Source organism: Eleutherodactylus coqui, chromosome 2 (genome assembly GCF_035609145.1).
Source record: "Eleutherodactylus coqui strain aEleCoq1 chromosome 2, aEleCoq1.hap1, whole genome shotgun sequence".
NCBI classification, from domain to species: Eukaryota; Metazoa; Chordata; class Amphibia; order Anura; family Eleutherodactylidae; genus Eleutherodactylus; species Eleutherodactylus coqui.
In genome coordinates, this window is record NC_089838.1 from 113,198,070 (window position 1) to 113,222,869 (window position 24,800).

A 24,800-nucleotide genomic window follows, 5' to 3' on the forward strand; every position below is an offset into this window, starting at 1 on the left:
TGGCAGAAATACTAAGCACTTGCCACAACTGAAATGTTTTTGCAGCTGGCTGAAGGAAACAGACTCGAATGTAAGTAACAATACATTCCTTAGTTACATATACATTCCTGTATAGTTACATATGTATTCCTGGAGTAAATAATTAATATGTATATTCATCAAGACATACTGCATATGGGATATTAATGTATTAGGGATATGCACTGGCTCTTCTATAAGAGCTTATATACGGACCGCTCACCAATATTTTAGTTATTTCACAGGCAATTCTTTGTTACAATGAAGGTAAGAGAAGCAAATAACTACACTTGGGTTAGGCTGCCTGTCCCGGTCGGGTCGGACCGTGAAGGAGGAGGCGGGAGCACTACAAGATCTCCACGATGACCCTATCGAAATGATAGGCTCACTGCGTAGAATTGCGACATGCAGCGATTTGAATCATGCGAGCAAAGGATCGCTATGACTCTCCGCTCGAGGACGTCGGGCGGCGCTTTCCATAGTTCTCCTATGGAAAGCGTGTCATGCGAGCTCCACGTGCGATTTATGGCCACGGATCTCGCAATGACACCTCACCCGTAGACAGCCAGCATAAGGCTGGGTTCACATGGGGCAGAATCACTGCAGAATTTCCCTACAGCCATTCTGCCCGTGGCTCCTAATCCCGGGATTAGCCAGCAAAGTGGACAAGATTTTGCAAAAATCTTGTCCACACACTGCAGCTAATCCGTTGCGGCCAAGCCACCCAGGAAAGGACATGCGGCACGGAAAACAAAGACACAGGATGTCAATTTTTTTTCATTTCCGCAGCGGCCGCTCTCCTTTCTATGGGGAGAGATGGCTGCAGCGGAATGCCAATGGTGAAACCGCTACAAAACCCGTGGCTAAAGGCAGCGGTTTTGAATCTGCGCTTTTCCAGCAGAATTCTCGCAGTTTTTTCGGTGCGGCCATTCTGCTAGAATTCCGCTTGAATTCCGTACTGTGTGACCCCAGCCTTAAAGGGGTTGTCCCGCGCCGAAACGGGTTTTTTTTTTTTTCAACCCCCCCCCCGTTCGGCGCGAGACAACCCCGATGCAGGGAGGTAAAGAAAGCTCACCGGAGCGCTTACCTTAATCCCCGCGCTCCGGTGACTTCTCTACTCACCGCTGAAGATGGCCTCTTCCTCCGTGGACCGCAGCTCTTCTGTGCGGTCCACTGCCGATTCCAGCCTCCTGATTGGCTGGAATCGGCACGTGACGGGGCGGAGCTACACGGAGCCCCATAGAAGACTGCAGAAGACCCGGACTGCGCAAGCGCGGCTAATTTGGCCATCGGAGGCCAAAAATTAGTCGGCTCCATGGAGACGAGGACGCTAGCAACGGAGCAGGTAAGTATAAAACTTTTTATAACTTCTGTATGGCTCATAATTAATGCACAATGTACATTACAAAGTGCATTATTATGGCCATACAGAAGTGTATAGACCCACTTGCTGCCTCGGGACATCTCCTTTAATGCGTTACTTTGTCTTTTAGCAGTGATCTGATTATTTCTGTTCTAACAATCATCACTTTAATTAAAATTATTCTGAGATTTAAAAAGGGGTTGTTCCAATAAAATACGTTTTTCTTCGCCTATCCAAATGATATGGGATTACTATCTGATTGGGGGGGGGGGCTGTTTGCTGGGACCTCATTGATCAGGATAACAGCGGTACTGAAAGAAGATGTGTCATTTTTATTATACTATTGTTTGTGTTTATGAAAATGTAATGTAAACTAATGTTTTATTGCTTTAATGGTAGAATTTATATTTTGCTTGTGTACTGTTGGCTGCCATGTGTAGTAGCATCAATGTAGCATCTCACTGCACAACACATATGCCGATGCCATACAAATGGCGTAAGAGTGTAAGGATGTCGAACTGCCCTATGTCCTGTGCTGGAACTGTACTAGCTGTGAACTGCTCATGCTCTAAGGCTGGGTTCCCACTGGACGGAAATCTCGCGGCTTGGCCGCACTAAAAAGCCGCGAGATTCACGCGGGAGAGCCGCAGCTTCAAAACACACGGCATTTTGTTTGTTTTGGAGCTGTTCAGCCGCAGGTATTCCGTTGCAGCTTTCTCTCCCCTAGGGAGGAGTGAAGCCACAATGGAAAAAAAAAAGAATTGACATGCTGCGCCGATTCCACCCCGCTTTGCCACGACAGATTGACCGCCCTGTTTGTTTGAGATTTTTGCAAAATCTCATCCACATGGCTGGCTAATTCCAGGTAGTTTTTCACGGCAAATACATCCTGTGTAGAGATGAGCGAGCATACTCGATAAGGCAAAGTACTCGAGCGAGTAGTGCCTTATTCGAGTACCTGCCCGCTCGTCTCTAAAGATTCGGCTGCTGGCGCGGGTGACAGGTGAGTTGCGGCAGTGAGCAGGGGGTAGCGGGGGGGGGGGGGGAGAGGGAGAGATACATTCCGCTCTCCCCCGCCCCTTGCCGGCACCCGAATCTTTAGAGACGAGCGGGCAGGTACTCGAATAAGGCACTACTCGCTCGAGTAGTTTGCCTTATCGAGTATGCTCGCTCATCTCTAGCCCTGTGTGAACCCAGCCCAAGGGTCTATTTACACCAACCATTATAGTTTGAACAAGCGAATGACGCCAGAGTTCGCTTGTTCGCACTCGTGCAGCCTGTTTAGACAGGCAGATACATCGTTGGCTTGGTCAAACAAGAAATCGCTTAGTCTTTCAGATTCGCTGTATTAGTGACTGAACAAGCGCTATTGAAGCTGTACGATAAGTGAACGAGCCAACAATGATTTTTAGGCTGCCTTCACACGGGCTACAAAAATCGCACAATTTTCTCGCAGTGCGACAGTGCTATACATTGCATGTATGTGAAGCCCATGCTTTTCTATGGGTTCCTTCACAGTAGCGATGTTTTGTAGGCTGCTACATTGCGATAAAAAAATTTGCAGCATGCTGAATATTGCCGCGATTTGCTGTTTTGTAGCCCATGTTTCCCTATGGAGCCTTCCTTTGTATTGCATCGCATCGGCGAAAAAGCGGTTTCCGCGCAGTGCGATGCAACTTTTACAGTAGGAATTGTTTGAACCCTAAAATAAACCCTAGCTACATGAAAAAAAAAACACAACACATCTCCTACCAGGCGCTGTCCGCTTCGCTGCATGTCTCCTTCTGAAGCTCCGGCACACTTGTCTGTAGTATTCAGCCTGCGCTTCCTGGTTTGGAGGTTCAAGATCCCCGCCTCCAGGAAGCGCTGACTCTGATTGGTTCTCGAGCGCCACGGCTCAGCCAATCACTGCAGTGCTCAATGAACCAATCACAGCCATCGCATTCAATGGCTCTGATTGCTTCATCGAGCGCTGCAGTGATTGGCTGAGCTGCAGCACTCAAAAACCAATCAGAGCCAGCAATTCCAGGAAGCGGGGTTTTTGCTAGGGAGAAACTACAAGCAAGTGTGCTGGGGACTTGCAGGGAGAAGTGTGGACTGCGCATGTTAGCTGATGTATTGTGTTTGTTTTTTTTAATGCAGCCAGGACTTATTTGCAAGCTAGGGCTTATATTTCAAGCACCCCCAAAAATCCTGGCAAAAGAGCGGTACAAAGTCATGCAACTTTGTAGCGGCACAAAATCATGATATCACCATGAGAAAACACAGCGATATTGCAAAGAACACATGCGATATCGCTGCGATTTTCTCGCAGCGATATCACTATTGCCCGTGTGAGAGAGGCCTTATGTCTGCTTGAAATGAACAACTAACACAAAGTAAACGATTATCATTCGGTCATTTAGACTGAACGATCATTGTTCACTTTAGTTCATTCGAACGATTTTTTTGAATGATAATCGTTTAGTCTGAAAGGGCAAAGCTGGGCCACATTGGAAGAGGAAGAGTTGTATTGGGCCGCACATTAAATGCTCAAACACTAATAAAAGTTGATAAGCAAGAAAAAAAAAAAGGTCTGTGCATAATTTTCATGATATTCACCAACACAGATAACCAAAACGTCCTCACATGATAATCCTAATTATGTAGCAGCCCGTTTAGAGAGTCTTTTAAAATCGGCGAGCGGGTCCCAGGTTTGGGATCACTAATACAAAAAATGTACATGTCCAATTACGTAATTTATAATTTAAAAAAAACAAAAACATCAAAGTAAAAGACAAGAGGTCAGCATAAGACTAGTCCAAACAATCCCCCTCATCATCCTACACACAACCCCCATCTTCCTCCACAGTTCTTCACACAATCCCCATTGTCGTCAGCAATCCTCCAAACAACCCCCATCATTCTTCACAGTCCTCCAATCAACACCCATCGTCCACCACATAACTCCCATCATTCTCCAAGCAATCCCCCATTGTCCTCCACTCTTCCCCTAAACAACCATCATCATCCTTCAAATATCCTGACTGGAGTCAGTGCCGCCTTCTGCATACAATCCTGGACACAGAAACCTGTCCAGACTCACAGCCACAGGCCCGTTTCTGGGGCGGGGGAGTGATACAACTGTGCTCCCTCTTGTGGCCATCAGTGGGAAATACGAAAAATGAGAATGTAATTGTTATTTCCTAAGGATACCTGCAACTGGCGTGCGTTTTTAATGGCATTGCGAGGCGTTTTTCTGGCAAAAATGCTTCCCATCACTTCTGTGAAGTAGCGATCCTCCAACGCTGCTTTCAGGCGCAATGTGTTTTACCGTCCCATTGAAAACAATGAGTGATGCATTCAGAGGAACACGAAAAGATAAGACTTTTTTTTTCCCGCACCGCTGTCAGAAGCCATGCCAAATTTATACTAGTGGCACACACTGTGATTGACACCTTCGTTAATTCATAAATCAATTTACTGCCTTATAAAACTACACTCCCTTTTCTAGATTCTTTGGAAAAGTGTCCAGAATGGTGCAAACATCTTGCTAGAGCATTTTTTTTACTGAAAAATTTGAAATCGTAAAACCGCTCATTCCATTAGACGTGTACATTCCTTCTGCTGCCACTATGGGGAGCTCACTGCATGTTATGGTTGACTTTTTTACTGTGTTCAATGGAAACTGTATAAATCCTTATGTAGTGAGCGACCTCTAGTGGGCAACAGTGGGTTTGCAGTGTTCTTTGGAAGTATCCTTTGGGAAGATTTTTGGATTAATACAGCACTGTGCAAAATTTTTAGGCAGGTGTGGAAAAATGCTGCAAAGTAAGAAAGCTTTCAAAAATAGAAGTGTTAATAGTTTATTTTTGTCAGTTAGAAAATGCAAAGTGAATGAACAAAACAGGAATCTAAATCAAATCGATATTTGGTGTGACTACACTTTGCCTTCACAACACCATCAATTCTTCTAGGTACACTTGCACACCGTTTTTGAAGGAACTTGGCAGGGAGGTTGTTCCAAACATCTTGGAGAACTGACCACAAATCTTCTGTGGATGTCAGCTGCTCAAGTACTGTCTCTTCATGTAATCGATGATGGTGAGATCAAGCTCTCTGGGGCCATATCATCACTTCCAGGACTCCGTGTTCTTCTTTACACTGATTAATGACATTGCTTGTGGGTTTGGGGTGGTTGAAATGCAGCCCCAAACTTGCAAGGAATCTCCACCATGCTTCACTGTGGCCTGGAGAAAAATCACAGAGAGCGGCCATATACTTACTGATAAACAGATACAAGAGGACAGACATATACTGTACACCACTTATCCCCCAACATGCAGAGAGCCAGAATGCTAAATGGAGAAGGAAGCTAGACATGTAAGAACACTGATGAAACAGCCACTGACAAACCTTCCTTATACCGAGGGGAGTGGCTGCTTAGTACTTATTCCTACACAAAAGAGTAGATACAGGGTGTCAGGCCGCATAGTACATGTAGTGCACCATGCAGGCTTACAACCTATTAATGATGCAATATTTGAATCCAGAGGGTTGCCCTGCACCCCACATGTGAACCACACTGGCACCCTTGGCACCTTCAGCATTCAAAGCTGCACTGCATGTTACTGATAAATGCAAGGTATTAGTTGATATTTTGGCCAAAATACGTGAGCCCACAACCCATGCCATTGTGGGTCCCTACACTAATGGTATAAGGAATAATTGTTTAATATGTAGGGGTCTTATCACCAAGATCTCCTGTGATCACAAGCACGAAGCCCCATGTCTCCTGTATAAATGGATCAATGGCTTATTGTGTATGCTAGCACTTGTACTCCGGCAATCTCATAGAGATGAATGAAGTGGCAGTGTGCATGCTTGATCAGCAATCCATTCATACGGGGGAATGGGAATGGGAATGAGGGCACGGGACTCCTTTTCTTGTGATTGGGGTCACACCCTCACCAATCAGAGTTATCCTTTAGCCTGTAATAGGGGACAACTTTCAATCTTGGGGAAAACCTTTGAAATGTCCCCCTTCTTGACTTGGAGAATGGATGTACATTAATAAACTTACTATATTGTTTGGTCTATAACAACATGTTACTGTCCAAGATGTTGCAAGGTATGATGGTATTATATTCACTCAGTTGCAATGCATCTTTTGCAACAAACAAACAAGTAAACTGTTAAATTGTGCAATATTCATCTAATGTCTAAACTTTAGTAACAAGTGACTGCTTGTAACATGGTGGTGGAAATGTTCCCCTTATAAAAGGGGTTGTCTGACTTATTCACTTTTCATCTCAATAGGCTGCCCATGCATAGAAATAACAAATAAGCCTATACTCACCTCTTCCCGCTGCGTCTAGCACCCCCTCTGTCTCATCTCTGATGTTTCATTTACAGGCTGCAGTAGCATGTGCACGTGACATCACAAAATGCTCCAGCCAATGACAAAGCTCAGTGATTGATCGCAGAGCGCTGACATTCGCTGCAGCAGCCTGTTACATCCCGTACACAGACTGCTGCAGCCTGTAAACAATACATCATAGCGGGGAGCAAGGAAAGGTGAGTATAGGCTGATTTCTTACTTTTACACAGGGGCAGCATGTTGAGATTAAAAGCGAATAAATAGGACAACCCCTTCACAGTACAGAGGCACAATACAAACGCACCAGCATAGAGCAGACAGCGTTCAAACGCTCATCTGAGGAGGTCCATTAAAATCAATGGAGGTGTTTTACGCTAAATACTGTAAAACTCTGTGTGTGTGCAAGTGGTCTTAAACTCACCGCTGAACTTCCCAGCGCACATAGAAAAACTACTTAGCGAGTTGTGTAGTTTGTGGAATTAATTTAGAGGCGGGTTTAAGAGCTGATAGTGAGGGAATGTCAGGAAAGCTAAATGTAAAACCTACAGCATGTCAGTGTGTAGCTGACAGAGCCTGTTTAAGGGGCAAAGAGGAACAGAGCGACTTGGCTTGGGTTGCCACCCGATGAGTAACTAATTGGCCTGCCTGATAATTAAGTCCAAAGGTCAGTGCTGGTATTTATTTTTCACTGGTTATATTAATGGCAATAAAATTGCAGCAACCCTACAGCATCTGGTATTTCTCCGGCCTCTGCTGACGTAATCATACTCTGAACCCTCCACCCGGTGTCTGCATTCCTGCACATCAGATACAGGGGGGAGGCGAGGTCAGAGTTTCTGATTACAGCAGAGGCAGATGGACGGAGCTACAGAGTGAGGCTAACTTTACATGGGGGAGCGTAATATAGGGCCATGAACCCCGCCTCCATATAGCGCTCCCCACCATGTGAAATACCCATGGATGGGGTGTGAAAACAGCCTTGCATCACTTCGGGGATGCAGGGATCATCCGGCACGGCTGTGACAGCTGCGGCAGAGTCCTCCTTTTGCTTTCAATGGGGCCAACAATCCTGCCACTGGTTCCATTTAAAACAATGGGCGCTGCGATGCAAGATCTCGCTGCTAGATAGAACATACCGCGATTTATTTCCTGCATGGCATAACACTGTGGCACCATTCCGTAAAACATCGCTTATGTGCAAGAAGCCATTTAAATGAATGGGGTTCATATTTTGCGAGCTTTGTGCATCTCAAAACACACAAATCTTGCACGATTTTATCGCCCATGTGAAATACTTAATGGTGTGAGGTTGCTGCCGCAGGGAGGTTCAGAGTGGGGAAGACACAAAGAGGGGGACTCATTAATACTGTGGCCACTAAGGGGGACACTATTACTACTGGGGCGACTATTACTATTGTGGCCACTAAGGGGGTCACTATTACTACTGAGTTGACTATTACTATTGTGGCCACTACTGAGTCAACTACTGGGGACACAGTTACTATTGGAGCCACTAAGAGGATTACTATTACTAGTAGGCCACTAAGACCGGTCTCACACGATCGGATTTGGATTGCGGAATCCGCAATCGTCACCCACGCAGACGATCCACGGTATTCTGCATCCATTAACAAGCATGGAGCATGGGGATGTCTGCTCACATGAGCGGACAGTGATTCCAATTTCCACTTGCTCTATTTTTGTCCGGATTCCGCACGGACGACTTCCATTGAAGTCAATGGAAGCCGTCTGACCCGCAGCCTATCTAGAATGTCAATTCCAGATTGGCTGCAGGTACCCGTGTCATCGCCTAGTGACAGTATGGGAACTAGTGATTTGAAAAAAAAAAAGCTGTACTGCGCCATGTCCGACGGTGAGATAAATTAAGGTACGCATAGACGCCGGCAGCGGTCAGGGCTGGATTCCGCTGCGGGCTTCCGCATGCGGAGTGCTACTTGTTCATGTGAGACCGGACTAAGGCGAGTACAATTACTAATTGCGGACATTAGAATAAAGGTCCTTTTAGATGAGCCAATTTAAACCGCCTGTCCATGGGCATTGTTTTCCCGCAGCGGACTTCCGGTGCGGGAGAACGTTAAAGTCACCGCAATGAACCTATCATTAATGGACCTATCAATTAATAAAATCGTAGTGGATTTCCGCTCATGTTCATCGGGCTGCGCTGAGTTATCATATGGAAAGCGTTCATTGCGTTACCCACGTACGGATTATGTGAAAACGCCTTGCATCCAGGGCTTTGCAGAAGGATTGCGAGGGCGATATCGGCCCTTGCCAGTGTGAAGGAGCCCTTACGGAGCCGCACCCACAAGGCACACTTCTTATCTTGAACAATATTTTTTTTTGACAAATGTGTCAAATTAGGGACACTTGAGGACTGCAGGTGTGAACACAACCTATAGGACTCCATATTAACAGGGAGTCTCAGGTAATCAGTCCCCAGAAGGCCGTGGAACAAGCAGTGACATATATACTGTATAATATCTATATCTGTGAAAGCCAGCACAAGAGGGAGGACCCCAGAACCCCCCCCCCACTCCTTGCACAGTGCGCTCTCAGCCTAGGAACGTCTAGCGCCGGAACCTGTGAGCCGCAGCCATGTTCCCTGGGCGGAATTAGTAGAGTGAGGGATCGGCATTCTAGAAGCCAGCGTGTAACGGGACGAGGCGCTCGGCGGGGCTGTGGACCAGTGCAGCCCGGAGCTCCGTAGTGCGGGCACTGAGCGCCATATTGAGGCCGGTCCCCTGTAGAACCCCCGGTGCTGCCCGGAACTCTTTTGTAGTTGCACTTTAGTGAGTTGTAGGCTGCTAGCGCTGCTGTGTTGCCATCACTTTATGGCAGCTCTAGCTGGAAGTGGTGCTTCTGGGGCTCCATTGCACAGTAGCTGCTGATTGTATTCCCTCTCCGTGATCAGAGGGGTCATGTCATCCAGGCAGGGCAGGTGGTAGTGACCCCAGAGGTAGGTGGCCATTCTCTGTAGTCAGGGGCCGGCGGGCTGCAGGATGCTCTTGTTTCTGCCCATAGATGGATATGAGTATGTGAACTTGTGCTGTTAAGTTCTATAGAAGCAGAGATGTACCTGACACGGAGGAAGCCGGCGTTGTACCTGCGGGAGGACAGCAGGTGAGACCCTCCTCGCGCGTTATCCATCTGACATGAGCAGGACACAGCGGCGGTTCTTCTGACCCCGCACCACCACTGACGGGACCATTGCTGTTGAAGAAGGTCTGGTTTTTGGAGAGCAGCGCAAATGTGTTGTCAGTATATAGCTGTTTGCACTAGTGGCGTGAGTTCTGTACTGACCGGCGACAGATCCACCATGATTCCTCCCCCCCCTAAGTTGGATCAGTCGCTCTTCTTCTTGTAGTAGAACTCTGCGCTGCTCTGTCCAAGAGGAGCAGAAACTTGACTGAAAATAACCCAGCAGCGAGGTGGGGGAGGGGCTCGTGGCGGTGCACCCCGTTATCTTATCAAAGGGGTTGTAACAAGATCTAAAGTTATTTGGTTTTTGTGGGTTATCTGTCGGCACTTTTTAAATTAATTTCACAAATGTTTCGCCAATTTATAAACAAAAAAAAACTTTCTTAAACTTTTTTTATTTCTCCAAAACAAATATTTATAATAGTATTCAGGTGCTATAAACGCAGCAATAGCCTGCCAGATAGTGCTGAATGGTATATAGTGGCAACAGATAATCCACAAGTGCCGTTATTTTTTTATCCACCAGAATCGGACATAACTTTATGATCTGTAGGGGTCCTACTGCTGGGACTCCCATTCTGATAATCGGTGGGAGTCCCAACAGTCTCTACATGGACGGAGCACATTCACACCTCCATTTTGTTTATTTTAATAATGGCGCAAAAAAGTTAATTGAAACGAATGGAGCAGGAGCGTACATGTGCGACCTCTTCCCCCATTTATGTGGGGGTCATTGGGACCCCTGCTCTTGGGATCAGTAGAGGCTAAGCGGTCACACAGTCACCGATCACAAGGTTTATCCAGTTGATGGGCGATAACTTTAGATTCGGGTACAACCCCTGTAAGGAGACTCTGTCGGGTACTTTGAACCCCATAAGCTAAGCTAAACTTATTGGCTCAAGGTAGCTGACCCGCTGAGTCCAGGGATGTAAGTTTTATACTTTCCTATGGTACTTAGCACCCCTTATGTAGTCCATTTAATGCATTCAGCAGCAGGTTTGAGCGCTGATAGTGGGAACGGCAGAGAGGGTAAGTATAGACCTTATATCCCCGGACTCAGTGGGTCAGCTACTTTGGGCCCAAAAGCTTGGCTTATAGGGAGTAAAGTAGCTTGACAGATTCCCTTTAAACATGCCCTGAAAGATGGTTCTCAACTACTACCTATAGGAGTCGTTCAATTTAGAAAACCCATTTCTGTATACTGTATCAGGGAACTCTAGAGTTATTAGAGCAGTACTCTGTCAGGCCTAATGTCCATTGGCGATTTGATTTGCGGAATCCGCGTGGGGCACCCGCAAATCAAGCCGCCCATAGGGAAACATGGGCGTCCGCAAGTGAAGTAAAGCATGCGGATTTGATTTTCGGACCTTTTTGGTTCGGAAGACAAATCGCAGCATGCTTCATTTCAGTGCAGATCCCGCACAGACGGCTTCCTCTAGCAATCTGATATTGGTGACTTGTCTTAAGGATAGTTCATAATATTGTATTTGCATGTGTCATTCTGAGTACCTTTTATTCGTGCTGAATCTGTGAATCCACGCCTCTGTTTCCTGTCTGCGCTGCTCTTCTAGCCATAAAGTGGCTTACCATTGAGGGACATTACTTGGACTCCTCCTCTGTGCCTGTGGAGGGGGCTGGGTGATATCTATGGTCACATGTCTATTCATAGTCAGCCATTTTCTGGATGGTATGAGTGTCCGGGGCTAGACAGACTAGGGAGAATGGAGCAAGTACATTAGGAAGTTACTGAGAAGCATATTTACAAAGCATTGTTTTATATCCATTGTAAAGGGGACAACCCTCTAACCCTTGTGTGGTACCAGGCGGTCTAGTTGACCCCGGTCTTGTTCATTGCAGTCCTGCACTTTGAAACTGGTACCACACTAGAGGTAAGTTAAATTGACTCACCGACAGCAAGATAGGCTATACAACGGCCGTACAGCCCAGTTTTCTTTATGTACATAGCGAATTGTCATACTATAGTACATCTATCCTGACTTCATGGCTCCGCTTACCTCTTGAGTTACTTATGAACTTTTCTTTTTTTTTGCTTTGTAGGTCAGGTCTTTTTCTTGGGATTTTGCCCAGAAAATGCAGCATCTTCAAGCTGTTCCTCACCTGCTTGCTGCTTGGTTTCCTCTCTATGCTCTGGCTGCAGCTCAGCTGTACAGGTGACGTACGGAAGCAAGGAGATGTGCCCCCCAAGCAGTCCTGTCCCCCCGTTCCTAGAACTGTCAATGAGGATCCTTCATGGGGTCCACATCGTCTTGCTTTGATTATTCCTTTTCGGGAACGCTTTGAAGAGCTACTAAGTTTTGTCCCCCATATGCATCAATACTTGTCTGACAAAAAGATCCGGCACCATATATTTGTCGTAAACCAAGTGGATCATTACAGGTTTGTATGTTCTTAGTCGTGTCTCAACTTTTTTTTTTTTATCATAATGGACACTTGGCTGTAACTGACTGAGATCTTGGCACCTTTGTTGTTGTGATGCATTGTGACATTAAAATATGAAATTAATATATTAACAACACAAGACGTAAATTCACGTCCTATTCGTTCAGGCCTTGTATGGAGGGGGGATCAGGAGGTGATCCTGCTCCATACAATGCCGGTGCCTGCTGTTTTTCAAAGCTGGCACTCGACTGCAAGAGCCACGTACAGCGCTAGCACTGATTGTGGCTGTAAACCCTGTCAGTTCTGACAGCAACATTTACATCCCCTGATTGGTTTTGCAGGGTCACGAATGGCTCCCCCACAATGAGATTGTGTGGTGCTATTTGGTTGCCATTGCATCCTGGGGCCTTCTGAACGTCCCCAGCGCTGCCATGGCTGATCAAACCATAGCAGATCGCTGTATAATGCAATACTATGGTATAATGGAATACTATAGTATTATATTATACTCTGGTTGCTAGTTGAAGTCTCCTTAAAAAAAAAAATGCTGGTTTGTCGAAGTCTATAGAATTGTGAGACTTCAGCATTAACATTCTGAGCTGGATATGTCCAAAGATGGCAAAAAAATTAGCCTATATAGATTATGGTAGGTACATTCATATTTTAGATTCATGTGGTTTAGATTTTGTGACCTGGGGGTCCTGAAAGTCCCTGCGTGAATGGGGCAGTATGCGCATTCTGCTCCATTCATTTCAATGGGAGCTGAGCCTGCAATACGACGTCAGGCCACTACTCCACGTATGGAGCTGTCTGCTTCCTGCTCTAGACAGGGTGCCAGTTAGCTGCTTAAACAGCTGATGAGTTGGGATCCCTTCTGATAACCCCCTGCCGATCAGCTAAAGATTATGAAGACCTAGAAAACCCCTTTGAGGGTTAATGATGTGCACTACATTTCTTTAGTCTGATCTCTGCACCCATTTGTGAAATGCGTTGACAAATACCCCAACATTTTACTCCCTGGTTTGTGGATTTGTGATCTTCAGGCTGTGGTTTGCAGTGTTGCAGGGCTACACTGTGATCTTTGGCCGTGTGACTTGTGTCACAGCTAGTCACCGTATAATCCTAGCCATTATCATCTACATTTGTGGGGTTTTCTTTAAAAGTAAACTGATAGCACAGAACCAGCTTAGAGAAATGCAGCGACTGCAGAAAGACATGGGCAGATTAAATCAAAGCAGCTGCAGAGTTTAGGACAAAAGACAAGTTTAGAAATGTCATTAAAATTCACTGACAGCGCTGCTTTCTTTACTTCTCTATTTTCTTTAACCCCTTAACGACCGCCCATACGTCTTTTGACAATGGCCGTTAAAGGGTTTTATTCTGATGTGCTGTCTTTTGACGGTGACTGCATCAGAAGCTTGGCACGGGTCTCCCATGCCAGGGAGAGCCGGTGCTTGGCTGTTGGATGATAGCCTGGTATCTGCTCTAACAGCAGGGGTCAAAGAAACCATGGAGCATTTTTATTTTTCAGTGGTAAGTGCAATTGCGGCATGTAAAATGCTGACAGAGGGAGAACGGGGGCTTCCTCTCCACCCCATTAAACCCCCGCAATGTGATCGTGGGATCCCCATGGGTTGCTATGGCACCCGGAGGCTTGAATATGGCTTTGCCTGCCAGCTATGGTGGCCTATGAGGCTCAGCCTCTGGCTGAGCTTCATAGGCATTCTAATACACTACTATACTGAAGTATTGTTGTTAGCCATTTATTTATTCATGACCCTAAGGCTGACTCCACACGGGCGTCACAATTTTGCCACAAGAAAATCGCGGCAAAATCGCATCTTTATTCACTTTTATTTAATTTGTCAGCGATGCTTTTTTGAAGAATAATCATGCATTGCTGCCGCCCGCGATAAAGTCGCACAATTTTATTTTTTTTTTATCGCATAAATCATTGGGACTTCGTAATGTTAAAATCGCATCGCAACATGCGTTTGTAGCGTTGTGATGCGATTAAAAAGCAGCCTCCGCAGGAATACATGGGAGATAGAAATAGCACATCGCAGAAAGATAGAGTAAGCCACTAAACATCGCATCAGTGAAAACATTGCAGATGGGAATGAAGCCATTGTAAATCATTGGTTTCATATTCTGCTTTTTTATGGACTATCGTAGCAGGTGAAAATCGCGTGCTTTTTCTCGCCCGTGTGGAGCCAGCCTAAAGGCTCCCTCCATGTTTTTCAGTTTTGCGCGGCTTCTTCCAGTTGTGTGATATCCATGTACGTATCAGCTCTGATAGTATCAGCCATCGTTTCCTTTGGCGGCCGGGTCTTATTTTGCCACTGATCTGACCAAGCATTATAGATTTCTCTAGCGACTCTTCATAGCGTTCCCAGGGCGAAGTTTTTACAGGGTAGGTCGCCAGGTCTTTCCCTAACCCTCCCCATTTAACCGGGCTTGGCACCAGCATATAAGGATGACACCTACCCGGCTGGGTTATACTGAGTATAGTAGTGTATTATGAAAGTGATTCAAATATGGTGATACTCAAGGGCCCTAAATATAAAAAATATCAAAATGTTATATGGTCAAAAGTTGGATGAATGTTCATCTTTCACAAACCAGCTCTCGTAGAACTTCATCCATGCAAAAATAAAAATGCTATGGCTCTTGGAATGCGGCAACAAAAAAGCAAATCTTTGTGTGTTTTGTGTACAAAAGTAGCAAAACAAAAACTGTATAAACTTGCTATCGCCGCAGTCGTGCTGACCCAGAGAAGGATGTTATCACAATGTTTCGTTTTGCACACTGAATGCTGTAAAAATTTAAAAAATGGCAGAATTTTTTTTTCCCCCCAATCTCCTTAAAGGGGTTGTCCCGAGAAAGCAAGTGGGGGTAAGCACTTCTGTATGGCCATATTAATGCACTTTGTAATATACATCGTGCATTAAATATGAGCCATACAGAAGTTATTCACTTACCTGTTCCGTTGCTAGCGTCCCCGTCTCCATGGTGCCGTCTAATTTCAGCGTCTAATCTCCCTTGCGCAGAAGGGTCTTCTCCCTTCTCTTGGGTCTTGGCACGAGCTGCGTTCTGGCTCCGCCCCCTTCTACGCGGCTCGCGTAGCTCCGCCCCATCACGTGTGCCGATTCCAGCCAATCAGGAGGCTGGAATCGGCAATGGACCGCACAGAGCCCACGGTGCACCATGGGAGAAGACTCGCGGTGCATCGTGGGTGAAGATCCCGGCGGCCATCTGGGTAAGGTAAGTAAGAAGTCGCTGCAGAGCGGGGATTCGGGTAAGTACTAAACTTTTTTTTTTTTTTAACCCATCCCTTGTGTTTGTCTCGCGCCGAACGGGGGGCCTATTGAAAAAAAAAAAAAAAAGCCGTTTTGGCGCAAGACAACCCCTTTAAAAAATGATGCCATTAAAAATACAGCTTTTCCCACAAAAACAATCTCTTATATGCTATGTTAGCAGAAAAATTAAAAAATTATGTTATTTGGAATGAGACAATGAAAAAAAAAAATGAAGAATTGGTTGGGTCATTAAGAGGCAAACAGGCTTCGTCACTAAGGCGCTAAAACAAGAAAAGAAATGTCTGAAAAATGAAATAGTAGCTCAAAAAATAGCATGTTTGTAGATAATCTAAGTAGCTTGCTCTTTTTTGTTTGCGGTTAAGACTTTAGGGCATGATGAATAGTTTTTCCTGAAATCACCAGTTGGGCTGACCGTTTTCTGTTCTTCAGGTTTAACAGGGCTTCTTTGATAAATGTGGGATTCTTGGAGAGTGGGAACGATACGGACTACATCGCTATGCATGATGTGGATCTGCTACCTCTTAACCCGAGTCTGGACTATGGATTCCCAGAAAAGGGTCCCTTTCACGTGGCGTCCCCGGACCTGCATCCCCTGTACCATTACAAGACCTACGTTGGGGGGATTTTACTACTTACCAAACAGCATTATGAACTGGTGAGTGTCTTAATGTTCACCTTAGTAGATCTAGGAGTAGAATGTATATTATATACTTGGATGTACATTTTGACTTGTCTGTGCTGAGATAGGATTGCTTGAAGTTCAAGGCCTGAGCTGAGGTTCTTACGACATCCCCCAACCGGTTTCTGTTAGTTTGTATGTTGAACATGGAAACTGTTTGGAGTCAAGTTACCAAATACGTAGCTACAAACATGCCAAATACGTAGCTACTAGAGATGAGCGAGCGTACTCGGAAAAGCACTACTCGCTCGAGTAATTTGCTTTATCCGAGTATCGCTGTGCTCGTCCCTGAAGATTCGGGTGCCGCTGCGGCTGACAGGTGAGTCGCAGGGGAGAGCGGGCGGGAGAGAGGGAGAAAAAGATCTCCCCTCCGTTCCTCCCCGCTCTCCCCTGCAGCTCCCTGCTCCGTGCCGGCACCCGAATCTTCAGGGACGAGCACAGCGATACTCGGATAAAGCAAATTACTTGAGCGAGTAGTGCTTTTCCGAGTACGCTCGCTCATCCCTAGTAGCTACAAACATACTTATCTTGTTAAATGCACAAGTTGCAGCAAACTAATGGCTTTTTCTGTGTTAGGCCCAATGCACACGGGCGGATTTTTGCTGCAGAATCCGTGGTGGGCGTCTGGTTGTGGATTCCGCAGCAATGTCCGTCCATAGTATGCAATGTAAGATGATTCTTCCATGCACATGATCGGAAATCACTTGTGATTGCTGCTCGTGGAGAAAGAACCACAGCATGTTCTATTTTGGTGCAGGACTTGCACAGACGGCTTCTATTGTAGTCAATGGAAGCCGCCCAACCCGCAGCAATTCCGAAATGTCCATTTCGGAATTGCTGCGGATCTGCGGCATTCTATACATTACGCATGTGCGCTGGCATGCCAGTCGGCATATCCACAGCACAGAGAGCAAAAATTCGGAGAGGTATGCAGGGGGTCACCAGCCGGCACAGGGTCTGACTCTGCTGCGGAACCTGACCCGGCCGTGTGCATTTGGCATGAAGTGCCATACGTCTATTTTTAACCCCTTTGTGGCATTATTTAATTTTAGCTTTAAGTACCAGTAAATCTTATTCCCTTTTGTATTCCAGTTGTCCTAACTTCATTTTTTAGTGAATGTGGCTGTATGACACCTTGTATTTTGTGGGGCGAGTATTAGTCCTTTATAGGGAGCAATTTTGAGTACATGTAATGTCTTTACAGCGTTCACCATAGGGTATGAATACAATGCTACCTGTATTTTACATGTCATTACGACACCAAATTAATAGAGGTTTTATTGTATTGTACTGCTATGCACAGTATAAACTTTGTGTGTCACCACATTTGAAGGCCAGAGGATTTTTATTTTTCCGTGGGCAGAGCTGTATGTCGGCTTTTTTTTTTTAACAGGATTTGTTTTTATTGGTAACATTTAGATATATCTAAGATTTCTTTTGAACACTTTTTTTTATTCTTGTCTTCGGGAAATGAAATGAACCGAAAACAGCTTTTTGGGGGGCATTTTACTTTTCCATTAAAAAAAAAATTATAAAATTTTTAACATTGCTGGATAACTAATATTTTATAGTACAGAACGTTATGGGTGAAGTGATGCCACACGTGTTTCTTTTTTTTAACATTTTATATGTAAAGCATCGCATAAAAACTTTTAATTTTTGTGTTCTGTAAAAACATTTAGATGTCAGTCAATGAGGTAAATTGCATAGAGGAGTGATTAGATCCTTTTCTGCATTTAAAAAAGAACAAAATATGTTCTTTGATAATGGTCGGGGAGTATAACGTGGGGTGGGGGGGGGGAGTCTAACCTAGGAGCGATCAAACAAATATATTTATATAATATATGTTTTATATATAGAGATGAGCGAGTATACTCACTAAAGGTAATTGCTCAAGCGAGCATTGCCTTTAGCGAGTACCTGCCCGCTCGAGACTGAAGGTTCGGGTGCTGGCGCGGGGGAGCCGTGAGTAGCGGCTGTCGGCAGGAGGGAGCCGGGGGAAGGAGAGAGAGATCTCCCCTCCGTTCCGCCCCGCTCCCCCCCACAGCTCCCTGCCCGCAGCCGGCACCCGAACCTTCTGTCTCGAGTGGGCAGGTACTCGCTAAAGGCAATGCTCGCTCGAGCAATTGCCTTTAGCGAGTATACTCACTCATCTCTAGCTATATATAATTTATTTATTTATTTTTAGTCTTAACATTGAGATGTCACTGTGCGGTAAATTTCTAAACCCTAGAATGAGATATCAGTTTCCTGTTTTATGAGCAGCATGATGAAGTGCTTCCATTGAACTAAAGAGCTTGATGAGGCAAGAAAACATAATAGAGCATTGCTCATCGGCACAGGAGCAGTAATACAAGCCATGACTGTTCCCTCTGTAGGGAGTTAGAAAAACGTTGCGCAACTTATAATTTTATCTTCTATTCACTTTTATTGTCCTCTTTAACATGTTTTTATTGTATTTTTCGAGCCTATAAAATAATGTGTCACGTAATGTGACAGCTATTAAACCTCCAAAATGATACCTTGTGGTCGTCCTGTAAATGAAAGTCAGTTACTGTAAGGTCAAGTTCACACACAGGGCACATTGTAGGAAATGTCTGCGACCATCCTAGATATAATGGGGTTTGCAGAAGTCTATGTATCTGCTACAGTAACCACCCCATTCCCAGGTAGGGAATTTCTGCAACAAGTCTGCCATGTGCGCAGTAATGGTTTCCACATATATGGGGTAATGCACCAACACTCAGAAGATCGCCCACAGCCATGGTGACGGTATGAGAAGGACTCCAGAAACATTGATAAGGTATTAACATATCTTAAAATGTGTACTGTAATCTATAGCTCTAGGTTATAATGTGGGATTATGGGAGAACTTAATCCCTGTTTGCCCAGTTGCTGTGTGTTTATGGATGGTGTCCTCTAAGATGCTAAGCATCGGGCACTGACATGGAAATAGGTAAAATGTAACCAATAGAGAGGTTTTTCTTTAATGCTTGATTTATCTTATACAGTGTAACGGAATGTCGAATCGCTTTTGGGGATGGGGGCGTGAAGACGATGAGTTTTACCGAAGGATCAAAGGAGCTGGGTTACAGGTAGGAGAAGATTTACTTTTTTGTGTGTATTAGAGGCATCTTTCTGAATCTGTGCCTATTTACTGTTACTTAATTATTCCTTCTGAACCAGGTACTCCACTAATTAGAATATTAAATAAGCTTCATGTAGGCTTACTGACATTGGGTGCACAGTGCCGGGCAAAACAAGATGTCCACTGCGGAGGAAGCGCAGCATTACAGGCTAGTCATCCATGTAATGCATTGGATGTGCCCTGTCTGGCAGAACGGGCACTTCTTACAGAACAGCTGTCTGTCTTGGCACATAGACTGTGTCCCAAGTAGAGGACTTGAATCTAGAACGTCTTTAGGGCATTTGGACTGGGGTTCTTGTTGTTACACCCCTTTAACCACTTAACGCCACAAAGCGTAACTGTATGTCCTGGCAGAGGGGTACTTAACGCAACAGGACGTACACTTTCGTCCTGGGGATAGTCCAAGATCAGAAGAGATCATGTGCTGTCTGGCAGCGAGAGACGGTTGTCACCGATAGCTGGCCTCCCGCTGCAACAGCAGGAGCTGCATTGGGACAGCGACCCCCTACTGTTAACCCCTTACATGCCACGATTTGTGTAGATCACAGCATTAAAGCGTTCACAGAGGGAGTGCGCTTCCATTGTGATGTCATCGGAGTTCCGCAATGTAATCGGGTTACAATGGCAACAGTACGCCAGATGCAGGCATCCTGCTTTGCCAGTGCCTATGATCACTATAACAAGTGATAAGGCATTGCAGGACACAAGTCCTGCAATGCTTTATCATAGGTGTTATGGATCAGGTCACCTTCAGGGACACATAGTGTAAAAAAAACAATCTAAATTATGTCGATTAAAAAAAAAGAAAAAAATTAGAAAAACCCCTTTTTTGTGCTTTCTTCCCCCCCCCCCTATTTGCATAAAAAATGTAAAAATTAAAACCCCGCATATTTGGTATCGTCATATCCATAACGTTTCATAATAAGTGATCAAAAAAAGCCGTATGTACCCTAAAATAGTACCCATAAAAACTTCACCTTGTCACGCAAAAAAACAAGCCCTCACAGTGATGTGGATGGAAAAATAAAAAAGGTTGTAGGACTTTGAATGTAGCAATTTTAGAAACAAAAAAAATTCCAAAAAGGGGGTTTTATTGTGAAAAAATTGAAAAACCTAAAGAAAAATTTTTTGGGGGTATCACTGTAATCGTACCGACCCACAGAAAAAATGTATTGTCATTTATGTTGCATGATTAACGCTGTTAAAAAAATGGCAGATTTAATGTTTTCTTTCCCTGCTATCATGAAAAAAATTAATAAAAGTTTGACAATATTTTGCAATACCTATTTACCATTAAAAACTACAGTTCACTACGCAGTAAACAAACCCCCATACAGCCATGTCGACGGAAAAATAAAAATGTAATGGCTTTTGAAAAGTGGATATAAAAATCCACTAAAAATCGTTGCGTCCTCAACACCAAAATAGGCCATGTCCTTAAGGGGTTGGCTGCGATTGGCTGAGCAGCAGTTGAAAATCTAATCACAGCCATCACTTCCTGGAGGTGGGATTTATGAGCCCGAGGACTGCGGGACTCCAGGGCTCCAGAAAGCAGAGGGACCGACCTGGACAGCGCCTGTTAAATAATGTATTCCTGTTTTTGTTTTTTTTCAATGTAGTGTAACTAGGGCTTAAATTTTAAGCCTTCCCAAAAAATGGGGATAGGTTTTAGTTTCGGGAAAACACGGTATTGGGGACCGTGCACATGAGGAAATATTTCCGCAATACACACCTAGAGATGCAGAAAACTCGGCACTAAAATGCACATATAAACATGCAGGTTATGGAGCGAAAATCTGCAACAGCACAATAAGCTGTATCTTTAGGTGAGTATTGTGGAAATATTCCACTCATGTGAGCGGTCCTTTACTGTACAGGGCAGAGGGGGGGTTGTATGAGGTTTAAAAAAAAAAGTTGGATTCTTTCACAAACAGACCCAAAGTTTTGTACATTGGCTGTTTAAGATATTGAAGCATAGAGCTTGGTTCCATCTACATACAGAGCCTTGTGTAAGGTTGGCCCGCATATCTGTTTAAAATATATATTTATTTATAATTTTTTTTTTATAATTAGTTTTTTTTTTGTTTTTTTTTTAAACCAGCCTTAACAAGGTCTTCACATGTATAATGGTCCCTATCTATAAATTATTCTGCCTGGTCAATATCAGATTGCTCCCTCTTTTTAAGAAAACGCTGTCAAAAATAACATTTTGTTTGGGAGTTTCTAGTTATGCTGTTTTAAAAGTTGCACCAAACCTTTCTTTTAAAACATTAACCTTTCAGCACATCATTTTTTTTAATATAGGATTAAGATTCTGCAATATGTAATTAAACAATATATTGAAGGTTCTTAGAAATGCATGACCTACCAGCAATTAACACACTGTCGCCAGCATAACAATGTGTCTATTCCTTATAATGCTAGGCCTGTTTTATAGTGCGAGCAAATTATAACTTGTATTAGGCAAATTGCTGTCATCTCGAACTCTGCCAGAGACATTTGGTGATGAATGATGAATTTATTGGACATTTTGGAATTCACAGATTTCCTTGGCCACTAATGAGTTCCTTTTTGTTCACCCTCAGATGAGGTTTGCCTTTCTTTTGGCTGTACTGTTATATTGCATATTTCTATGGTGCACCCCTGTACACTGATGTGTGGTGGGATTTTGGTTTTTGCTTTTTTTTTTTTTTCTGTAGCATTTAAAGCATGATGACATTTGTTTGCCTTTTATTCCAGCTTCATCGACCTACAGGAATCAGCACAGGGTACCAAACCTTCCACCATATTCACGACCCTGCATGGAGGAAGCGAGATCAAAAAAGGATTGCAGCTCAGAAGCAGGTATGGATTACTTGTTGGCGTCATGCATTCAGAATGATCCAAACCTTACACTTAGGCTGCTTTCACACGGGCTATAAAATCGTGCGAGTAGTGCCTTATGCGGGTACCTGCCCGCTCGTCTCGAAAGATTCGGGTGCCGGCGGGAGAGAGCGGTGAGTTGGGGGAGAGAGTGAAAGAGAGGTTTCCCCCCCCCCCTCCCCCCGTTCCTCCCCGCTCTCCCCCACTGCTCCCTGCCCCCCACCGGCACCCGAATCGAGTAGTTTGCCTTAGCGAGTACTCTTGCTCATCTCTAGTTCCTTCACATTAGCAATGTTTTCACTAATGCCATGTTGCTAGAAAAAAATCGTGGCATGCTCTATCTTTCTGCTATGTGCTATTTTTTTGTAGCTCAGGTTTTCCTCCTTGTTCATCGCATAGCACAAACTTGTGATTTTCGTGCCATGCGTTTTTAGCATTAGAAACTCCAATTAACTTTCTCACCACAAAATCGCAGGCAGCAGCGATGCGTAATTTTTCACAAAAAAAAAAATCACTGACGCTACAAAATAGCGTGTATAAAGCTACGATTTTTGTAGCGGTGATATCGCTGTCGCTTGTGTGAAAGAGACATGAGGTAAGATCACACATTGTGAAGAAAATCGGAGTGCGGATTCTGGTGCAAAATTCGCCCATTGTATTGCACTGAATGCATTCCGCAGTGAAAATCCACACCATTTCCAAAACAGATTGAGCATGCTGCAGATTTGAAAATCTGCAGCATGACTTTTTTCCGCTGTGTATATATAATATAATGTTATTTTTCTTTTCTTTACCGCTGTAAGTGAATATGGTTTATTAAAACCCGACTCACATTGTACTGTATTAATAATGCAACATACGATCTTGCCTGGTGGGTTGCTATGCACCTCAAGAGTCAGCCACACTGGCACTGCCACCCTGCGTTTCCCCACTAAAATACAAATAAATGCGAAGTATCAGTCAATATTTTGGTCAAAATACAGAAGCCCGCAACCCAACGTCAAGGGTCCTCATCCTCTTGTGAGTCCTTACACTAATATGTCCTCTTTCTGTGATTTGTTTGTAATATCTATACCAAAAAAAAATCGTTGCCAGCAGCGATACTTACTGATTTACGGATACGAAATACAAGGCAGGTATAGAACCACATCCCTCAGCGTGCAGACAGCTAAATTACAACATGGAGGTGCATTGCACTGATGCAAAATACTGATGAACAACCACTCCCTTCATTATGCGGTAGGTATGCTAGTATTACACTTGCCCATAGATGAGGCTAATCCGCAATGTGTGAACTCGCCTTTTAAATAAATTGAACCGTGTTTTGCCATTATACATCAAACGGTCATTGTTGATGAGCCCTAAGTGCTGGTTTAATATAAAATAGAGTGCTGCTTAATTTTAATTAAGTTCCCTATTAACACTGGTTCTGCATTCTAGGAGCAGTTCAGAGTGGATCATGAAGGAGGCCTGCACAGTGTCCAGTATCGCATTGAGTCTCGTACTGAAATGACCATTACTGGCGCCCCATGTACTGTACTGAATGTATTGCTGGAATGTGACTTGAATGAGACTCCATGGTGTGCTTTTACCTGAACTTTTTAAGGCGTGTTTTTTTTTGTTTGTTTTTTTTTTTCACCCCTCGTCTCTTGAAACAGAGGAAACGCCCTGTACACGCGGAGACGTACAACTCTGTAGTTAGCAATGAACTGTAAGAAATTTTTATATATTGTAATAAAATGATGACAGTCTGATTTCATGTTATTTGGAGGAATAATGTGGATAATAATGCCAAGAGTCATTGTGCAAATACTTCTGCTATGATGGATCATGGGAACTAGTTAAAAGGGAAATCTCAGCAATTTTTTTGCAATAATATTATTTAATATTCATTTTACAGTATTCAGAGAGTCACATAGTCACAGCCCATGGAACATGAAGGTGACCTCCGGTAGTGGTAGTCGCCCTGTACAACCGCTACATTCAGATTACACTTCCTCCTCGTCTCTCCCTTTTAATTCATTCACTCAAAACTAAGCAATTAGAAATATAAATTGGGGAATTAAAAAATGTCTGCTGGACTCAGAAATTGAGGGTAATATTTCAGTAAGTATGTGGAATAATTAGATCTACAAATGGCAGGTATTGTGTGCCAATATGTAAGTGTTAAAGGGGTAGAAGGTGTTCACATTGCCAGTAAACTCCCCTTATCCCTTCTATACTGTTCCTGTGCTGCCACTTTCTGTAGACGTCGGAGCAGACCCACTGTGCAGGGATGGGATGATGTTGGTAAGTTTAATTAGATTGGAATTTATTATTTTTGGTCTGCACTAAACCCCTTTGGCCTCATGTCCACTAGCTAAATGGAATTGCGGAATCCGTAGCGGATTTTGCCCATAGGGAATCATTGGCCATCCGCGGTCCATTAAATT

General features: G+C 44.2%; 1 protein-coding gene across 3 annotated transcripts; it reads left to right on the forward strand.

Annotated features, from left to right (window-relative positions):
- Positions 1-24,119, forward strand: B4GALT7 (beta-1,4-galactosyltransferase 7). Of its 3 annotated transcripts, none has more exons than XM_066591356.1 (6): positions 1-70; positions 12,018-12,356; positions 16,109-16,334; positions 19,370-19,453; positions 22,246-22,350; positions 23,809-24,119. In XM_066591356.1, coding segments are annotated over exons 1-6 (912 nt in total). In that variant the 5' UTR covers positions 1-68; the 3' UTR covers positions 23,965-24,119. The 3 variants fall into 3 exon arrangements, with proteins under 3 accessions (XP_066447453.1, XP_066447454.1, XP_066447452.1); XM_066591357.1 differs by lacking the exon at positions 1-70 and adding an exon at positions 5,387-5,464; XM_066591355.1 differs by lacking the exon at positions 1-70 and adding an exon at positions 9,327-9,881.
- The last annotated feature ends 681 nt before the right edge of the window (positions 24,120-24,800 follow it).